The 22,532-nt window shown below is 36.6% G+C and overlaps 2 protein-coding genes and 1 long non-coding RNA gene across 8 annotated transcripts in view; 2 read left to right on the forward strand and 1 right to left on the reverse strand.

Annotated features, from left to right (window-relative positions):
* LOC126380023 (intermembrane lipid transfer protein VPS13B) overlaps window positions 1–7,595 on the forward strand; it is a 51,102-nt gene extending 43,507 nt beyond the window's left edge. For 5 of the 6 annotated variants that reach the window (XM_050029112.1, XM_050029117.1, XM_050029115.1 and 2 more), the window contains exons 77-84: window positions 1,270–1,484; window positions 1,696–1,831; window positions 1,936–2,214; window positions 2,477–2,664; window positions 3,101–3,253; window positions 5,689–5,784; window positions 5,866–5,931; window positions 6,491–7,595. In XM_050029112.1, coding sequence (XP_049885069.1) covers window positions 1,270–1,484; window positions 1,696–1,831; window positions 1,936–2,214; window positions 2,477–2,664; window positions 3,101–3,253; window positions 5,689–5,784; window positions 5,866–5,931; window positions 6,491–6,676 — 1,319 coding nt within the window. In that variant the 3' untranslated portion in view covers window positions 6,677–7,595. The remainder of the gene's footprint in view (window positions 1–1,269; window positions 1,485–1,695; window positions 1,832–1,935; window positions 2,215–2,476; window positions 2,665–3,100; window positions 3,254–5,688; window positions 5,785–5,865; window positions 5,932–6,490) is intronic. The other variant, XM_050029116.1, reaches the window with a different exon arrangement.
* A 2,368-nt stretch (window positions 7,596–9,963) lies between these two features.
* LOC126380033 (uncharacterized) lies at window positions 9,964–21,271 on the reverse strand. The gene is made up of 4 exons (XR_007568415.1): window positions 21,126–21,271; window positions 11,709–11,876; window positions 11,068–11,117; window positions 9,964–10,504 (listed from the first exon to the last, which is right to left on the reverse strand). It is a non-coding gene; the product is annotated as an uncharacterized LOC126380033 (long non-coding RNA).
* LOC126380032 (proton-coupled amino acid transporter-like protein CG1139) overlaps window positions 17,834–22,532 on the forward strand; it is a 28,729-nt gene continuing 24,030 nt past the window's right edge. Inside the window, exon 1 of the mRNA XM_050029135.1 lies at window positions 17,834–18,031. Coding sequence (XP_049885092.1) covers window positions 17,963–18,031 — 69 coding nt within the window. The 5' untranslated portion in view covers window positions 17,834–17,962. The remainder of the gene's footprint in view (window positions 18,032–22,532) is intronic.

Here is a 22,532-nt window from a genome sequence, read left to right on the forward strand (position 1 = left end):
CTACTGGAATTGGATGGAAGCCAATCATCCTGTCTTCTTTCGTAGCGAACTGCTTTATCCATTTTTGAAGTCGGGTTTCATTTTTGGGGAAACTAAAAGAAGGAAATTTCGATAAGACCAAATAACAGAAAAACTTATATTTTGCTGGAAATTGTTAATATTACTTGACTGCATAGTATTACAAATTATAATTTATCTGAACTAAGGTAGGAACTTCTTGCATTATGCGGACCAAAGTACAATGTTTTTAGGAGAACAAAATGTTATATTTACCGGTGATAAGTTATTCCAGTTAACTTTTTGCTGCAATCTTTTCGTTTCTTACACCAACTCACTACACGTGACGACATTTTTCATAATATTTCACTGTTTTTTCTATAGAAATAGAGCGTAAATCGAGCAATGACATACGTCACTGACGGCGCGCGGCAGATTGAAGTAGGTGCGAGTAGTCATTTTAAGCCCCGCCCACTCAGTGTTCATTTTAGTGGCGTCAAATTGTGAGCGTTGTTGCTCTTCCTGACTTATTATTTATTCGTAGATTTTGCCCAATTTTGACATTGCGGACCTCAAACCATTGGCGACAACGTTATTCATACAAAGATTTCGATCCCTCATCTATTATGTTCCTTTAATCTATTGTGTTATTCATGTTTTCAGTATTTGCATGTCTCGTCCCTGCCATAAACTTTTGATTTAGTACCAATGCTCGCCATCGGCGCTTTTGTCGTTTGGCTAGGACCTTAGTATATTATTTCATTACTCACTTGCACAGGTTAGTAGCTTAACGTTTTAACGGCAACTTTGTTAGTATCCTTCAAGGAATCCCTAAAGACCCTCTGTTTTATGTAGTGTATTCGTTACTCCCCGTCCCATGGAATTTAGTACATGAAGTTAGTTAAGTAAATTAAAAATACTCAAGGCGTCCTTCATTATATTCTGTCAATATGATACACATTTCGTTTTAATTTATTTCAGAGAACATTTATACAACAACAAATTAGCTTGAGAGGTTTCAACTGTTCTAGATACTTCGTACAATCGCAACTCTATGTACGTCTTCCAAAGAAGGAAACTTAATTCTCACGAATTTTATCTATTCGCTACGGACGAACAATATAAACAATTCTTCTTCTATCGTATGGATTGTGAGGCGGATTACCAACCCCATCAACCCTGGTGTCAGGGTTATTACTAAGCCGCCTTAGACCCCTGACATGACTCATGAACAACTATGATAAACAATTTCTTCAATATTTCATTCAACAGAATTGTCCGAAATAGAAGTAGAGGCGGGCCCACTTGCTCTGTACGTGGAAGACGCGTATGTGACCGCCTTGGCCGAGTTATATAGGATGATAGTATCGAGTAATAAGGCTAATGAAGACACCTCAATGGCCGAAGCGGAGTCCTTGCAGATACCGCTGCGGCTGCGGCTGTTGTGCATCCATCCTCTAGACCTAACTTTGACATTGCACACTGCGGTAAGTTTGTTTTTATTCAAAAATATATACGAGTTGCGCGTGTGATATTAATCCAATCTTCTCAATATTAATAAAAATGAATAGCCTCGCGTGTGTCTCGCAAAATAGTCAACCAAAATGATTCGACCTATTTTGATGAAATTATTGTGCCGTTGAGTTCTTCAATAATATATCCTCTGATTTATTTATAAAATTGCTTATTATATTTAAGGTCCGCATGTACATAGCGTTGGACCAAAGCCCGCTGCACTTGAGCACGTTCAAGCTGCAAAACATGTTCACGTCGCGAGAGCGATTGGCGCATGCGCTCACCGTACACTACCTGTCTGCCGCTATACTGGGTGCTGGTAAGTAATACTATGACACTACAATTCTGCAAATGTAGTTGACAAAGATAATAAATAAACTTTTTTTTTGGTGTTCATAGCTGATATCTCGAAATTGTTTTCAGGGTGGGTAGTGGGTGGTTTAGAACTATTGGGCGCACCGGGAGCTTTAGCGGCTCGCGTGGGCGGCGCCACGGGCGGGGTGAAGGGCATCGCGTCGGCTGCAGCAGCGGCGCTGGTACGGTCGCTGAGCGCGTGGGCTGGATCACTCGCGCGCAACCTCGATCTGCTGGCCGGAGACGAGGAACATGCGAGGCGTGCCGCCGCCGCCAGGAGACGACCGCCCGACAGCCTAGTCGGAGGACTCATCGCGGGAATCACTAACTTCGCTATCAATATACTCGGTAAATTAATGAACTTACCTATCCTACCTTGCTTGAGGCCTAAAGACTGCTTAAGCCCCATACATACTTCTACTGAAAACGATTTAAGTAGGTTAAGTATATATAAACTGCTTATAAGTCAGCTGAGCACACGCTTACCGTCATGCTGTTCTACTGCAAGTGACTGTCTATGTATGTGGATAAGAATGACAGCAGGACAGAAATATATTACACAGCCTATTGTGAAAGAAACATAACTGTCAGGGAAACGAACTGTTCTCAGGTGCTGTAGGTGGTTTAGCGCATCACCCTCTAGTAGGGGTAGCGGTGGGAGAGACGGAGAGCAGTACTGCGGCGTTGAGGCGAGGTATACTCGGCGCGTTGACTAAGCCGCTGAGCGCCACCGCCGACCTCGTGGCCTACGCCGGACACGGCCTACTCAAGCAAACAGGCTGGGACCCTGTGCCACAGGTACAACATTCAAATATTCATGTATCTTAGCTTTTGACTTACAGAGTTCATCTATGGATCGGCAATCAACTTGTCAGATTTTGTGGATACTTTTGACATAACAAGATTTAGACACGTTAATATTCTACACAAAACCCGTAATTGTTGATTTTTACGACTTGCCTCTACGATTAGAAGCTCTTTTCTCCCAGTCCAGCAGGGAAGTGTCCAATACTAATATTACGAATGCAAGAAAGACTGCTGCTGTCTTGCCTTACCCGCATATGGATAAATCGAAAATATCAAAACACATGGATATCCATTAGGTACTTTCGAAAGATGTACTTAAAGTACGTTCCGAAACGAATATATTCGGATAACCGAAGTCCACGCGGACGTAGTCCCGGCCGGAAAGCAAGTGAGGAATGTATAATGTTACATGTGTATTGTTGTCAAGCCGCGGCCTCTAAGGGTGGAAGGAGAGCCGTACCCGGCGGGGTGGCGGCGCGACAGCGTGCGGTGGACGTTCAGACTGGCAGAACTCAGCCCGCTCGCTGGCTTCGAGGCCCTGGTCGACACCACGCTCTTTCAACTACTCCTCACGCATAAGGTAAAACCTACTTCTATAAGGGGGCTACATATACTTGATACTACCGTTTAACAAACACACGAGATTATGATGTAATAGAGTAGTTACCAACTAGTCAAATCGATTACTTTTTTCTAAACGTCAAAATCAAAACACGAAATTACTATGGAACTTGTATGAAAAAGCAACCTGTGACGTCATAGAAAAACGTGACAAAATGTCGCACTTATTATTACATATTTCTTTATTAAAATTAATAAATAACTTGAATAGAAAAAAGAAAACTCTTTTGTCACCTTTAGATTTGTCTTTATTTAGTAATCAAAATTTCATAATTTATCTTTGACCTAGGAAACTACCCAATTACAAAATTATTATACTAGAATACTGCCTATATAGTATATATGTCACCGTAAAATTGTAAATAACGTTAGATTATAATCTATCGATTTGAATCCCGAGATTGTGAACTGTCGAATAATTATGAATCGTATCATATTGCTTACAATTTAACGTATTATTTTTCGGTAGATTATAAAGTGAAACCGTCAAATTGTGATACGAAACGCACCTCGCGTGCTATACCATAGAGTTACAAAACTATTAGAGTGAGCATAATGTTAATTTGGGATTCTCTTAAAATGCATAAATGTTTTTGTCATAATTTTAATTATCATAATCCTTTTTGCATAACGTTTTTTAGCATAATAGTTTTACTTTCCCATAATAACATCTAGGAATACTGGTTTGTTAGGTATAACTTATTTTTGGGATTAATAAATAGATATCCATAATTCTTTTTTAGAATAATAGTGTTTTGTCATAATTTTTACAAGGCATAACAGTAGGTTAGGGTGCGGCGGGGGTGGCCCTTGGGCCACCCCTATGCCGCCAGCATGTTTATCTTACACACGAAAAGTATACTGAATGATACGTTTCAGATTTTTTAATTTTGATACATTTTTTCTTACCATGTGATGTCAGAATTATTGATTACTTACTAAATAATTAATAAATACTCGTACGTACTTGATTTCACAATCTTGAAGAGCATTTATTTTATTTGACTGACACCTGTGTTTTATTCCTAACTCTATGGACACAGAACGGTCTACTGTAAGGCCGACCAATCAGGGACAGCCGTCGGACAGTTGACAATTTGACAATTGTAAGATTGTGATTTAACAGTTTTACTTCGATAGATTATAATCTGACGAATAATAATACGTTAAATTAGTGCTGCAAAGGACTTTAGGCTTTTAGCCCTAAATTTCAGCCTACCGAGTCCTTTTTGGGACTAGACCAGTAAAATAGGGCTTTAAAAGCTTCGTCATTTTAAAAAACTTTTAGCCATTTTTAAAGTAGTAGGCTTTAAAAAAGCCTATAGCCTTTTTAATGTAGTAGGCTTTTAAAAAGCCTATAGCTTTTTTTAAAGTAGTAGGCTTTTTGGGACTGGAGTCTTTATTATCATTTTTTAGTAAAAGCCTTTTTACCGATTTCAAAAAAGGGAGTTATCAATTCGATACGTATGTATATAATATTATTGGAGCTACATAAAATTCACACATGATATTGGCCTTAAAAATCGGTTCTTCTGGCGTAAGTAATTTGTATGGGGCTGACGGGACGTGCTGTTACGTATTACTATAATTATTAGACTATTTCCATACTAATTGATAGTAAGAAGTTATTTTCAATATTCATAGTTAGTTAGCTAGTTGTGCATCTAACAATAAATCAATTTTTCAGTGTTTGTGTAGGTATATATGTTTTTAAAGTTTGTTGTACCCACCCACACTTTTACTTTTTTTTACTTGAGAAAGGGACTGTATGTATAGCCTAAATAACCTTAAGGTCTAAGAGCTTCATAGGCTTTTTGAGCGTCTTATTTTATTAAATTAGTCTTAAACAAGGTTAGGCCTTTTTAAGGCCTTTAGGCTTATAACCAATAGGCTTGAATAGGCTTAACCCTAGCCTAGCCGCAAGTACTAAATGGCTTTATAGGTTTTTAGCCTACTAAGCTTTTTATTTAACAGTCTAGTCTTAAAATAAGGGCTAAAAGCCTAAAGTTCTTTGCAGCACTACGTTAAATTGTAAGCAGTATATTACGTTTCACAATTTTTCGACAGTTCACAATCTCGCGAGATAGATTATAATCTAACGTTATTTACAATTTTACGGTGACATATACGTCCCATTGCTGGGTACAGCCCTACGCTGGTTAGCGGAAGCGATTGGACTAATAACCAAAACCCTTTTGGCCCATTTACTTTTAAAATTTTCGTAATGAATTGTAAAAGTTGTCCAGAAACTAGAAGAAAAACTGATAGTGCTTTTCCCCGGAAGATTATTGTATGAACTCGCAATGAGAAGGCACAATCCAAACGAAGTTTGGGCATAAATGTTAGCCAGAAAAGGCAATTAGATATAGAATATAAAATTGTATATTGTTACAGTTCATTGTAGTTGCTGAAGTGGATACTGAGCGCATCGTCGAAATGATCGATTTGCGTTTCTGCACGCTCGGCCCGTTTGAAGGCTCCATAGTTGAGGTAATACCACACAATACCAAACAAGTGCGTATACGACGTTTGTGAGACGTGACCCTGACTGACTTAAATCTCTTGTTTCAGCTTCATGTGAAACAAAGACGTCCGTCTAGAAATACTGAGGCACCGGATGAAGATGATGAGGTTCAAGTCAGTGTTTATTATTAATTATTATTAAGCCCATGTTTGGCACAGCTGTCTGCACTGGATGGAACACACTTATAAAAACTAGTGGAAAAACGTCTGGCGTTGTAACTAGCGTTGTAGTACATGTCCAAAACGTCAGTCTTTCCACAGTATCTTACGCTAAACCTGTTTGAGTGACACTTGCAACCTTCAAAAGTTGTTAGAGTGGTTTTCCTTTCAATTTACGCTTATCATCCTGGCTAAGATGTGCGTGCTTGTGTAGTTAAATATAGTCACAACTTATTATAATATATACAAACAGCCTATACATGTCTCACTGGTGGGCACAGGCCTCCCCTTAACCAACCGGAGGGGGTATGGAGCATACTCCACCATGCTGCTCCACTGCGGGTTCGTGGTTGACCAACGGCTTAACGTGCCCGTGCACTAGTTATTAATTTTGTTAAATGTAAAGAAAAAGGTCTGATGGACTGTATTTTATTAACTAGCGTAGTGTTTACTGTACTAAAGAGTTGATTTCAATGAGGTGAAAGTAATATGACATTTTGTTGTGACGTGTCAGGTGACGGCGGCGGCGATGGCGCGGGTGGCGCGGTACACGGGCGCGGAGGGCACGAGTAGCACGAGCAGCACGCACGAGTCCCGCGTGATGGCGCTACTGCCCACGCCGGGCCAGGCGAACGCGCTCTACGCCGCGTTGCTCACCGCCATACACAACACTGCCGACACACACTTCTCACTATTGTGACCTTCGACCGAACACATGCTCGGAATCCCCATCTACGATCCGAAACACCTACGAAAATGTTCCCTACTTTTATCTCGAAATTGTTCCCACGAATACTGACTCACCACCCGGTGTCCACACCAGACTTATTTTAAACATAAGTGTGTGAGAAACCTCTACACCGAATCGATAATTCTTGTATATTTTACCACCACATTAAATTTATAAGTGAACACACACAACGAATGTATAAATAAAACTTTGGATTTAAAAGTGTTTGATAAGGACAACAGTTACAGAAATGTCAGATTAAAATTATATAGCTTACTTCTTAGATAATAGAACGTCTTTGGTTTACAGATAAAATATTGTGTATAAATGAAGATCTTTCGATATGACAAGCAGCTAAACTGCCATGACACAAAACTGAAAAAGGTAATTTGCTAGAAACCACATTTTGGATACATCATTATATCAGTATTAAGCGATTTAAACTTACTACTAGTATTAGTTAAGAAACTTAAATACAATTGTTTATTTTTTATCCATTTTCATATAAGTCACGCATCACTATGAAGACATTCCAAATCCTTTATATTTGTAAATAAATATTTAATATATTTTGTATCAGGCTTACAATTAATAAGATAGTGTTAAATGATGATGGCCAGTTACTAGATTGAACTTGCAAGTCAGATGAATTCTGGCACTTAATATATTTGTCAAAATTATAATTGATATTATTATATGTATAGATGTAAATAATATAGTCTACAAATTGTATTTTTGTTAATATTATTTAGATTGATTCATTTTATGACAAATCGGTGCTTCCTCTTTCTTACCAAATAAAATGATATAATAATAGTAAAAGAATGACATGCCCCCATAGCTGGGCACAAGATCATTAACGCAGTAAATATGTAATAAGCTTCGTTAATCCGTTAACTAAATTAAATATTGTCAACTGTTAACTTCCGTTAATTTTCCACAAGTTTACGAAAAGATTACCCCGCGGACCACATCGCGCTGCAGAAAAAATATAAACACTGGTGCTAATTCCTGTAAATACCATCTAATTTTATTTTAAGTTATATCTGTCATTTTCTTATCCGCCGAAAAGGAAAGGGACGGGTAATCGATAAGCATAAAATTTATGGAACACACGTCAATTTTAAGCACAAATCTAAACCAACCGTCTAAAAATTTTACACCCGTCAATAACCCGACACAGTTAAGTAGACAGCACGTCAAACGGATTGCATGCCAGCGACGTACCTTTTGATTCGCCCGGGTTATTCATTCATTTACTCATTCTTCCTAAAATTAAGAGCTGTGAATCATCCATCCCTTTCCTTTTCGACGGATATGAAAATGACGGATATAACTTAAAATAAAATTAGGCGGTGTCTGCAGGAATCGGGGCCACTGTTCTGTTTGTATATACAAACTAATGAAACGTGATTCTTTTCGATTTTTCAAGCCTTGTCTAAACAACAAAAACCCATACCAACTTTTATCGCTAAATAACTAACGCAACAATACAATTCAATTTCTGTCACGTGTTGATCGTTAGATCAACGTTGCATGTAAAGTTTATCTTTTAAAGAAGTTAACGTTTTTATTAACGGATTAGCGATTAACAAAGTTTTTGATTAACGGTACCCAGCTATATCACAGTTATTAACAACCTTAATTGTTATAATTATATTTTTTACTAAATATTTGTATCTTATAAATTCGAATTTAATTTTGAAAATGACAACAGGTGTTTTTCCTACATTCCCATGATTTTATAAAGATTTTAATATCTTTATAAAATAATGCACTATTTCTATAATGTAAGCTAGCTCAATTTTACACTTTTTGTACAGACCTGTTATTTTGGATTTCGATACATAAGGAGGCCAAATTCGTATAAAACATGGTATGAATATTAATCTTATTATTTTGTATTCGTCATAAAATTAGGACATTTGGTTTTGTTTCTTTTCATTACGTGTGTTGTATTTTTTTAATAAATTATGAAAAAAAACTACATTTTTTATTATTAACTTATCGAGCATATTGCTATTATACGGGTAGAAATCCTGGAAACCACCGACTAGACTTAAACGGAGTTCCACGACCAAAAAGAACAAACCTAGGTGCATAAAGTCTTACTCGTATACCTATCGAGGTGGACAGACAAATCATAGCGGACTGAAAAATAGATACAATAATTATAAGTAAGTAACGTTTAATATAACTAGGTAAATAATTCAGTTCGGCAAGGTAACTAAATATTTTTTTATAAATAAACCCGCTTACCTAACCTGAAAATTTGACATCCGACTTCCTGTCTGACCTTCCAACCCGCGAAGAGAAAACGAGCCCAATACAGGTGAGGTCACGTACCTCCGAAAATGAATTTCTCGGTAAGTAATGTGGGTTTCCTCACGATGTTTTCCTACTGCTGAGCACGTGATAATCATTTATAAATAAACGCTCGAAATATAATACGAAAAACCGAAAACAAGATTTGCAGCCACTTTGAACATCTTTCGTATGGGTTGTGAGATGAGATCAATGACCGACCTCATCAAGGCTGGTATTATGGTTACTATTGAGGCGCCTAAGACCCATGACGTGGCTCCTGTAGCGATAACATTAAATAGTAGCCGCGACAGACTGCTTATTAACGTTCCCACCGAAGCACGGATCATCTTATTTTCGGACAATCGGGCGATCTATGCAATGTCCTAACCAAACTCGGATCACAAAGTAGTTTTTGAGTTGAGCCCAACGCTTCACACTGGACCACGGCGGCCGTTTTGATACGATGTCCTAAGATGCCACGGATCATCATCATACGTCCCACTGCTGGGCACACTACTGCTGGGAACGCTCTAACCACGGATAATACAGACAATTAATGAAATCAGCATATCGCCTGGATATTTTATTTTCGTCTGGATATTATTGTGTTTAGACACAATTCCATTCCAGCAGCAAAATAAATGTATTTTTTCCGGAAAATAGAATTGTCGCTCCAAATCTAGTGATATGAATGAAGATATCTTAACATACATAGTCACCTTGTGTGAATACTTCAGGCTGTCCACTGACATATACATTTGCAAATTGCAGTGCGGTGACTTGCAATCGATTGCAATAAGCGTTAGAATGAACCTTGTCAAACCAGTATTAAGGTAATATTATCCTCAAAGCGAAGGGAAAGGAGGTCGGGGCGGGGTGGCGAGGGATTCCCTCTGTGGTTGCTGAGTATGTACGGTTACAATAACAACATTACCATTCATTTACGTACGTGATTGTAATTACGTTGTGAACATCATATTGTACTTACACATTTTCCAAGTGAATGACACCAACACATTCATGATTTACCACATTAGTAATATAGAGAATAAGTTAAACGATGGCATGGCGTGAAGTATATATCCTGTCTATAGCACATAACCCAGAAGAAGTTTGATAGAGGAAGCTTCAGGAGAAAGAAATAAACACAAATAAAAAGACTAAATTACAAAATCTAAATTTAAACACAATAAAAATCTTTATCTTTAAGATGCATGTGATGATGAATATTTTAAGTGCAGTAGGAATTTTCTTTAACCATTTATTAGTCGTCTTAAAAGAATTCAACATCAACTTATTCTGATAGTATAAGATTACTTTATATTACACTTGCGCCATATTAACCTCCTAACCTTCGCCTCTTTATGTAGCAATCGCAGTCTTCCTGTTGATATGCCCTATATCCTGAGTGTCACCTTGGCTATGCTCCTCGGCATTCGTATCACTCTTCAGTAAACGATTACAGGATGTCTTATTGTTGCTATCCGCGTCCTATAACGGAAAACGATTTCATAAATGATACGCACATTAGAACATGGTCACAGAAATATAGACCAGGTATTTGTACAGGCGACGTATCTAGTAGATATTATCCTTTATTTTACGATAAGACTTATTGTACGTTTGCCGCAGATGGCATTAACTACTTGGCCGGACAAATGGGGAGCGCTGAAGGCTCTCACCCGGTACAACGTTTAAGACAACAGGCCTGAGGGTGCCCAGTTGGGCGCGAACCTCGGCTCAGGGCGTCGTCTGAGAGGAAAAATATTTGAAAGAATTAATCGACCCTAGTGGGTCGATAGCGATAAGCGCTGAATGAGGGAAATCGTCGACCACGCCGGCGGGGTCGGTATCGGGGTCCTAACTTAGATATAGCCACTACCCAGCAAAGTTCTGTCACCAACCGAAGAGATATTTCTTAACAAAACGAGAGATCCAACCCTAATGTCACATCGTTATGGTCATAAATGACCATAACGATGTTTTACATTAAACACATATATATACAATACAATCTATCATTCTTCAATTATTTCAACAATCTAAGTACTTACGCGACATTGACATAGTGAGGTAGCGCCACAGTGACCGCGATTTATTTGGACTGAAATAGTTCACAATAGACATAATTTTATAGAGCATTTAGCGGTGTACGAAGGTACATTACAAACGTGCCACACTTCTGTGTGTATTGTTCGAATAATGAGAGACACTACTGCCCAGTATCGCTACTACAGTCCGGTCGATGTTCGTTTGTAAGTATGCATCATAAGCAGAGGATAAAGGCATTATAATTGATTACGGCCCTTGGCTATAGCACTATTATAGGATTTTCCTAGTGGTTGATACTATTTTCTATCACCCTTAAGTACATCTAATTTCAGGGGAAACTTGTTAGTTTATTATCACCTAACTCTCCTCTGCAGTACACATTTAATATGGTTGAGGAATAATTTAAAGGCCACATTGAAATATTTCATCTTTGAAATGCAATATTTCCATCTGACATTTGTTGAAATTACGCACTTTCTTTTAAATGCGCAAATGCCAAATGGTAATATTGATTTTTAGATGAACTGCTTCAACGTGGCCTTTTTTACGATCCCATGGCACTATATATCTGAAGAAAATTCATACTCATCTTGAGTGAGACCGACGCGCTAAGTCGAAGGGAATGTAATGTTTTGGCATTCACCTGTTATGGAAATTCGGTGATTTCCGCCCGCAAAGGAGCAAGCGCTTCCTTGTTGGCCTGCCAGCCCTCCAATACGATCAATCTGGCTGTAGCCAGTTATAACCAGTGCGAGTTATTCTTGGCTTTTCTTAACTGACACGCGCCGATGAGTGGCGGCAGGTGTCGCAACTGCAAAGCAAGAATTTGCTGAAAGACGTATTGTACACTAGCAGAAAATCGGCAGTCAACTCCTCTAAATTCCTCTGCTGACGGTTGAAAGTTATCCTAACCAAAACCATTATTTGTTGCATATATCCATATGGATAGCATCCTGTTAATATTATGATTTATTATATCCCTGTCATGATTGCAACGCAAATATAATTTAGTGGACAAAAAAATCGATTGCATCTGTTACCGGGTCTTTAATAACTGTCTGCAAAAAATATGATTTATGCTATAAGATATAGATAGGTACTATTTTAAAGTAGAAGGTATCCAGATTCAGAAAATAAAAGAAAAAAATATGATAAATAATCATTTGCATAAGTAATGCAAAGTATTTTCCGAAATGCCCACGATAACAAGACTCGAGTAGATTTTTTTATCCACCAGTGAATATCTTTGAGTGATGGGTTTATAATCAGGCACCATATTCATGTATGTTATATATAAAAATATACAGGGTACTAGTTATATCGTAAAGAAAACTTTGAGGGATGATTCAGGCCATGATTCTGAATCTCTATCAAATTGAATTTTCCGTCGCAAAAGAATGAAACTGAGAGAAAGAATGAAAATCAAAACACTAAAATTTTCATTAATTTTCCGACAAGAAATTCCATTTGGTATTATCGCAAAAGTAGGCAAAGAATTGAAAATAATAAAAAAAAACATGAATTTTGCGATCATCTTCCCTGCATATATCCCGCATTACGCGAGGTACGCTTACCGAACCTAAAGGTATCGACAGGTTTTTCCAGAAGCGACTGTTAAAGGGAAAACCAGCCTAAGTACCTACAGGTTAAGTCAGATGACTCCAAAAACACTTTTTTCGGACAAATGTGTGTTTACCTTAAGCACGTGATATCAATTATTTATGATCCAAACATGAAAACGGTAATAATTGCGGCTTTAGTGGTTTATAGTATAACTCTGTGGTTTGGAAGATACGAACCCATTACAGTTATTTATATAAGTAATTGCAATAAGTCGCTATTTAGCACGTATTCTTACTATGGACATGATGTACGGGCGGGGTCTTGTATGCATGGACATGATGTACGGGCGGGGTCTTGTATGCGGTATCACTGACTACACAAGAATTGAGATAAATAAACATAATAAAATAACTAAATCATGCATTGACCACATATTTGTCCGATCACGCATACAAGACGTTCGCTCAGCCGCACTATGTACCATACTGGCCGATCACAGAATGACTGCAGTCGCGTTCCTTGGTATGCCGCATGTACAGGTTGCTCCACAGATAGTGAAACGAATAAATAATACAAAATTGCAACATGAACTTAATAAAATAGATTGGAGCGTAACAAATAATATGAAATGTCCTAACCTTATATATAATTTTATCAAAACTAATATTACAGATTGTTATAAAAAAGCAGAATATTCATGTACAGTCGGGTGCTCTAAGCGTAGTGTGGAACCTTGGGTTAATAAAGAGGTAATAAAATCTTGCAAAAATAGAGATAAGTTGTTTTTAAAATGGAAAAAAGACTTGAATAATATGGTATTAAAATCAGAATATAAGAAGCAAAGAAATAAAACTTATAAATTAGTAAATAAAAATAGAAATGAGTATTATAAAAATGAAATTAATAATTGTAAATCCGATCCAAAGAAACTATGGAAACTGTTAAATAAAATCTCGGGTAAAATTGCGAATTCCATCGATAGCGTTATTTTGAAGGCCTTTCAAAATTGTGGCAATGAGAAACATATAGCCGATAACTTTGCGACTGAATTTCAAAATAATGTTAAAAATATTATTCCCAACTGCGACAGCAAACTGTTAGATGAATCGTTGTATAGAAAGCCAGCAGACAAATCTATGCTTTGTAAAAGGGCTACGCATCATCAAGTGCAAAAAATCATTCAGTCAATGAATTGCAATAAAGCTCCAGGGATAGATGGTATTCGACCCAGAGACATAAAAATGATAGCAGATAAAATAACAACCGCTATAACGGACTTGATAAATACAAGCTTGATGACTGGACAATATCCAAATGATCTAAAAGTGGGAATGGTTAGACCTATCTTTAAAGCAGGTGATCACAAAGATTACTCTAAATATCGCCCAATAACCATGCTTCCAGCCATAGATAAAATCGTAGAAAAGTATTTTTGTAATCAAATACACCAATATTACAGATCACACGAAATCCTGTCAGCGAAGCAATATGGATTCCAACCCAAAAAGAGTACCACGTTGTTATTATCTCGCTTCTCTGATGAAATTAATAACCACCTTAATAACAAAAGACACATATTACTTATATTTATAGATTACAGTAAAGCGTTCGATACATTGAGACACGATACACTTCTAGATAAATTAGAGGACAGTGGAGTTAGAGGCCAACTATTGGAGTGGTGCAAAAGTTATCTTGCAAACAGATCTTATAAGGTTAAGATAGGTGACTCGATCAGCGATGCCGTCAATGTTACAGAGGGTACAGCCCAGGGCTCGGTGCTAGGACCGTTGCACTATCTGGCATATGTCAATGACATAAATAATATTGTACATAGCTGCGGAGTTTACCAATATGCAGACGATACATGTATGGTATCAGCTGATTCAAATCTCAATGTTGCAATGCATAAATTACAAGAAGACTTTGATAGGGTTTGTCAATGGTCTCATGACGCCGGTCTGGTTCTTAATGCTGAGAAGACTAAATTAATGCACATACACTCAAGCTACAATAAAACCGTAGGCAAAGTGGAAATCAAAGTTCACAGCCATGATTGCCTACACCTCAGTTCCTCTAATAAAACATTATGTCAATGTAGAACATTACAACAAGTACCTGAACAGACATATCTTGGCCTTGTAATCGATAATAGATTTAATTGGAGTAATCACATTAATAAGGTATGTAGTAAGTTACGGGCAATACTGGCAAAATTCTACATAATCAAAAATAGAATACCCTACACACTAATGCTGACTATGTACAAAGCTTTGGCTGAAAGCATCATATCATATGGCCTCAGCAGCTACGGACGGACTTTTAAATCTTACCTTGACCAAATATATAGGCTACAGGTAAGAATCCTAAAATTAATTACACCACATAACATCAAAAATCAATTAAAAAGCTATAATGAGATCTTTATGTACAATAAAATTTTACCAGTTCATGACAAATTTAAATTGAATATGCTTACCGAACAGTACTTTAGAACAGAAATACAGCATCCAACAACACATACTAAGATAACAAGACAAGTCACAAATAAAATACTAACTAAGCCCCGTTATAACAATTATTATGGCAGAAGAACATCCGAATATATCTTACCAGACCTAATAAATAAACTACCTAATCATGCTAAATTAAAAATAAACAAAAACAACTTATCTAATACATTAAAAAATGAACTGTTAAAACAACTAGAGTATCAAAATAATAACTTATATAAATAATACATATTATACCAACAAAATACAAAAAGATAAATAAATAAATTACATAATTGCTACAAAATGTAAACAATATTACTAGAATAAATAAAAATATAGTTTTTTCAGGTTAAATAATAATAAATAATTAATAATAAAATTAAAATATCCACATAATTTAAAATAAGTAGGTACATATCTAGTTAACATTATCTGTGCCTCCTGTATATCGGTTCTGAGTACGCGGCGGCTGAGGTGAAGGCGGGAGGGTCCGGCTTAGCAGTGAGCGCAACCATCACCACTGCCGTGTTGCTATGCACATCGGCCAGTAGGCATAAGTTTTATAGGTAAAATTATAACTGTAGTTATCATATCACTTGCTTGCGCTCTGCGATGCGTAGCCGAGACACGAACTGCACAAAATGTTTGTTTACCTTTTGCTTACCCACAAGTTTTTGTTACCTACTTATCTATGTATAATGTAAGACGGACATCGTAGATACCTAGCATCGACACAAACCATGGTTTAACGATGCTAGTTAGTTTAATCACTGTTTGTACTTAATTTTTGAAATAAATAAAAAAAAAAAAAAAAAAAAAAAAAAACTAAGGTATGCGGTACTACCAGTACACAATTTACTTAAATGGTGACAATGGGGGACTTTCCAAGCTACGTTTCTCAAAAAAGTTATAGATGGCGCTGTACAGATTTTGCTTTAATTAGTCTTTTAATTTTATGGATAACAGACATTATGCAACTTTTATCTTTGTTTTTGGGTATAAATGATGATATTACATCGAGGCACAATAACATCTTCCACCAATTATTATTCTGATCAAAATAAAAAGAAGCAATATAGGTAACAACATAATTATAAACATAATGAAATCCAAATATCAAGCAACAATCATTTTTATATATGCTTCTGTCAATGATGAAATTATCGAAAATATCATAATGAGAAAATAGGTAATTATCACGTTAAATCTCGACAGTGCCATCTATATTCTTTTTGGGGGCGTCGTAGCCTGGAAAGTCTTTACTCACACTTTGTACAATTCTTCACTAAAAGTAAAGTCTTTAAGGCCTCTTTGAGGAAACTCTAAACTATATAAGATAATACGTAGTTAGTTATTCCGCGTGGTAGTGAAGCATGTCATCGTGGCACAAGCACAATAGTCAATAAAGCTTTAAAATGGACTACAAGACTTACTAGGTCATCCTCCTCTCATTGTGTACCATTATGTAATTGCTTATCAATGACGTATTACTAACTGCATTAAGGTTCCAAACAGCACAACACAATATGTACTTGCGTCATTGATCGAAGACGGAACTAGCTCTAGTAACAACGCAGGCAACATCGAATGCCTTGCCCCAATGCAAAGCTAACATTACATTCTCAAAAATGAACCTTTTTTCCTGTTCTCGCCTGACGAGTTTAAGTCACGAGTGCAACGCCCGGAATAATACATATCATCAAAAACTTTTCGTACCCACCTCGCCAAAATATACTTAGGTATATTTAACTGAATGGTCTCTACTTAAGCAGTCGGCGTCCGTGACAATAATCTCTGTATTAGGCCTACGAAACAAATGGAGATAATTAAAAAGGCAATTACTATAATCGACTGCCCTCACAACGTTGGAAAATCTCGTACTAACATGCCATGGAAAATTTGTGGCATACCTACATTTAAACTACACTTATTGTTACTTTTATTACGTACCAATCACATACGAATGCGTATAAGTAGGTGGACAAAATTTACTTACGCTAAGGAAGGAAGGACATTATTTTCATAATTTATTATTGCAATATTCTGTTCAATCATGTCAACTTGGAACACACTATAAGGTAAGGGTAAATATTTTTATACAAAAATGATACTTACAATTGAATATCAAGAATGTGCGTAATCACACCACATTTTGCTTACTAACGAAATATTTTATAGGTATGTGGGTACGTCACAATAGGTCATTATTTGTGTGTCATAGAATATTTAATGCGACCACATCACTTGCCATGGATAAACTATCATTTCCTATGGGTGTACAAACATTTTATAAAAAAATATTTTCTGAATATTACCGAATGCGTACCTAAATATGCTAATTACCCGCGCTGTAATCATTATTTCGTATCTTTAATTTCCAAGAATGAACTGTGTTAGTTGGTCTCCTACCTCCTTCCAGGTCTGACTGGTATGTCTTACCTGTTTGTCTATTTCGTGTTTGACTTGAAATATTACATACAAAAAAGCACTACCTACATGTTTAGTGATCCTAGATTTCCCTTAAACTTTATTTCCAATATTTTTTTCTTACATGCATTTGTCGGGGTAAATCTATATCAAACGTTAATTTCAGCGTTTGTTTACAGTAGTCGAGAGGCTTTTCTGGTAGGGTGTGCAGTGTAAGCACCATCAGCTTTTGCACTCGCGAAGACTGACGTCATCCGCAGGCAAAACGTTATAAAGTTGCGCGAGCGCAGGCGCGCGCTCATTCGTACTTCTGCGCGCACGTCGCGCACCTCGCGTCAACTCAACGAAACAAGTGCATTAACCACGAAATTTGAACTTTGTTATTTGTGTGGCGAATTGTTGGTGCACCAAGATGCCGAAAAATATTTTAGCGGAGATGGGCTCCCAAGTGGGGCTCACGCCCGCACGACAGAACAGGAAGGTAAGTTGTACCATGGATTTAGATTTTAACATTTTCAGTGAAAATTAAGTCGATGAATTAATTGTTTTCAACACTGAAACAACTAGAATATCTTACATGAACTTTTGCTGTTATACCTAATATATTAAGCCGATAGATACAGGCAGGTAGGAGCTTTCCGTCACGCGCGAGCTTTTCCGATGAATAATTTCAAAACTAGTCGATTCCGAAAAATACACTGCGAGCCCAATGAATGGGCGTTCAGACATTCTCACGGCCAGACAGAAATAAACCCTACCCACACCGACATACACGTCATGTGCCTGGACTACAATGTCAATATCGCATACCTTAATTTGTTAAAATTTAAATTTTAACGACAAAGAAGACATAAACATAACTATCAAGCATTTCTGAAATATTATATTTCCTAATATGCACAGGAATTACTATCCTGTGCGAATATAAAATAAATAACAGATGAAGCAATCTTTTTTTGCTTCATGTTGTAGGTACTATAAGAAATCAACATTGTTTTATAAGTACCTAAATGCTTTACCATGTTATCGATAATTTCATCAAAATCGCCGATAGTGATTTCTTACTTTTGGATACTCGGACTGCGCAAGCTTGGATATGTGCCAAGAGTCTTATATTTGCCTACAATTTTTTTCCGATGTTATTTAATATACACACATTTGAGTCCAATACCGTTAACTGATAGGTATTTAGTAAAAATTCTCAATTTTCTCGGCGTTTTTCGTACACCATAATACGTACTTTAATTAATATTCATTTACACGACTAGGAATTTTTCACCCCTATCTTACACAGCTCCATTTCCCTAGATTCCACGACTATCATGGTCCAAATTTAATGTTCAGTTCGGGATTCGGACCTGTAACCTTCCACGTTCAGCCAAGTTAATATAAGTATTCGAATTATTGATCAGAAAATACAAAGTTAGTTATTTGTAATTATTCAAGGTACCTGTCTTCTAGCATTCGGGGCTTTTCGAGCGTTTTTGAAACAGTCAATACCCACTGTAGGTAGATAGTATGGGATTAGTATTTAGCTCTAACGCCAAAGTTCCACAAGAGACTGCAGCGCGATAATAACTACAATGTCTATGCCCAGGAGTAGGGCGTTTACTGCTCGTCAAATACGTTAAATGTTTGGAGACGGAAAGAAATCCATCAGAATACTTTTTTTCTAGGAACAAGAGATCTTTTGAGGCATACGTACGTATGCGTAGGTACCTTCTTCTATCGTCTGGATTGAGAGGTACATTACCAACCTCATCAACCCTGGTGTCAGGGTTATTATTGAGCCGCCAAAGGCCCCTGGCATGGCTCATGTAACGACTACTTACTTACATCATTAAGTAGTAACCGGCCCAACGGCTTAACGTGCCTTCCGAAGCACGGATCATCTTACTTTTTGGACAATCAGGTGATCAGCCTGTAATGTCCTAACCAAACTAGGGATCACAAAGTGATTTACCGTAGGTACCTAACTAATATATACAACTCAGCTCGATTTTTTACTAAAAAGTACCTATATTAAAAACCAACGATAAAAACTCCCATGTTTAAAAGTTACACTCGTTACATTCCGCCAACAAACACGACAGAAAAAAAAAGGCTTGAAATGTTTATGATTAGAGTTATTTTGCCTTTGAGCTCAAGGAAGCAAAACATGAAAATAAGCTTGAGATTAAATACCACGAAACGCATATTGAATCTAAATGAGATAAAAGACAGTCCGACTTCAGCTACAAATGAAAAAAAAACATGGGTAGGCACCCTCCAAGACGGTGAGCGGGAAGAGTTGTAATAATATATTAACTTTTACAATTAAGACAACCCGCAACATCATACTTAAGTAAATAAGCCATATTTTTAAGACGAGAACTCTTGGATATTATCCCTTTTTTATATTACCCAACCGCCAACCTCGCCCAGAATTGATCGTGAAAATGCACTAATATTTTTAAAGTAGACATAGTTCGTCGAGATATTTTTTCATAATATATTATTTGTACTCTACACAGAATAGATAATCAGATATAGTCTGGGGAATGATATACTTAGTGGGGGTGTCTGGCAAATAATATACAAAGATCTATGTCTAGTCTAGAGTATAAAATATATATCTGTATTTCTACAGTAAAAGTTTAGCTATAAATCTTGTGTCAATCTATTTTTATAAACTTCATTCAAAATCGCTTTAATATTGAGGAAATAAGCTAAGTTTACTACGTACTGGGTTCCTTATTAGCAACATGTATTATCCTCACGTCATGAAGGTACTACGAGTTAGTTATAAACTCAATGCGATGCCGTAAAGTGGAAAATTATTCTTAGATTACATTACCTACTACAGACAGAGTAGTCTTATTTTCTTAGTTATTAAATATTTATAGTCCTTCCAGTTTGACTGTTTACGAGCGACCTATTATTATATAACTAACTCGAGATGTAAAATTACCAATAAAAACACATAAATTATAGTTAAAAATACGCGCAAGAATTCATAAAAAAAATAACAAATATGGAAATGTAAAAATAGTTTTTAACATAATAATCACATAAAAGTACTTAGGAGTTACCTCGTATCAGAATCGGTACGGTACCTACTGACAAAGACACCATCAAGGATTTGTCTATTATATAGATAATGTTGTACAGATCATGTCAGGGCCGACCAGACCACTCCGAGTAGAGGCAGCCTTGCTGCTGTATTTGCCGAATATTTACATAAATAAAGGTACCTACTTGGTTAAAAAGAGATAAACATTCGTATGACATATTATACACTGTCCAAGGTACAAAGTAACAATGGGAAAAAACTGCATGGCGTATATGTATTGAAGCTGATCTTTATAATGCCATTAGTGTGGCAATTGATGTTTAATACCTGTTGTTAACACCACTTTGACAAACATTTTATAAATTACTCACTTAAATTGAATCCAATGTTCGTCAGTTTATCCCCATCTGTGCTAGATTTATTCGATTTTTGTGTTACTGTATAATGAACAATAAACTGTTAAATAAATACCTAAGTACTTATAATTATTTGTTTATATGCATTGGACATGATGTATACTTACATATGTATATTACGTGATTAGTTCACATTTTGAACACAGGATCTTTGATATACGAGTGTTGTACGCGCGTAATGTCCGTACAGGTTGTTAATTATCTGTAGTCTAAAGCGTTGCATCAGCGGCAAGGCGTTAACATGAGCTCAGTAACGCTAACTAACCCATCACACCCCCAGCTGCCTACTGAATCACGGCTACAACCTAGATATCATTCAGCACAAAACCTCGTGACCAACGGGCTTTTCAACGAATCTAACAAATACACGTTCTACAATCAATTGGTCAATAAAGTACACACTTGTGTTAATCTTCTCGATAACTAAGACTGCTACTGGAATGTTTTAAGTGTTTGTAGATACGGCAGTAATAAATAAGTCCATGTTAAGCGAAATATTATCAAAATAAATACTTATAGGGACGTAATTTATCTTGAAGAGAATCTAGTGTAGTGTGCACTTCATACAAGGAAAAATTAAATCTTTAAATGATTTCGTTGTCTCTTGTCCGCAGTGTAGGAGCATTTTAATAAGCCTTACTTATCATGCAAAAATAGCTATTCCAAGGCGGTTTTCATTGCTAATCATCTTATTATAGATACGTGTCCGATTATAAATATTTTCTGTAAGTTTATTTCGGATTTCTTATGCGTTGATATTATTGCTTAGCGAATGTTTTTGTTATATCGAAGTTGCGATTGCGAATTTGCTAAGCGACTTTGATGTATCACCATTACACAAAAACTACGGGACACGAAAATAAATGCTATGAATGAAATCTTTAATAGAAATAATAATAAGGTTTACTTCAAAACGTGTCAGTCGACGAAAGATAAACTGACTTTATTGAGCTAAGTATTCAAAATAGACAACCTAATATTATTTATATTTTTTTAAAGAACTAAATATTCTTTAATAAATCGTCTATAACTGAAGCAAAACTACCTAGCTCCTTATCAATGTAAATATTTGCGCAGTGTTTACAGTGCAGTCAATTAAAGGTACCTACAACAAACAGTTTTGTCAAGCCGGCGCGGACGCAATCTCCGTCATCCCGCTGACGCTTGCGCATGCCGACCTTGATCTTGCTTTAGTCAAAGGAGCACACGACATTACAATGGACTCTTCTCCGTATTTATCACATTTGTATCGCCATAGGCAAGTGTCAGTACAGTAAAGATACCTATATATTATATGGTTATAGTTATATTTTTAATAAAGCATAGTCCTTTCTGTTGTGGAAATTATAATAGGCTGTTTTACGGAAGCTATGATGAGAAATTTGATTCGTTCTGTTTTCGTCGTTATCGTACCTGCCAATTAGAATCAACCTGCGTAAAGCTGTTGGCTAATGATAATTAGCAAGTACAATTTGTAGTAGTTTCTGCTAAGTTTTCACTGGATATCAGTGTCG

Source organism: Pectinophora gossypiella, chromosome Z (genome assembly GCF_024362695.1).
Source record: "Pectinophora gossypiella chromosome Z, ilPecGoss1.1, whole genome shotgun sequence".
Classification (NCBI taxonomy): Eukaryota; Metazoa; Arthropoda; class Insecta; order Lepidoptera; family Gelechiidae; genus Pectinophora; species Pectinophora gossypiella.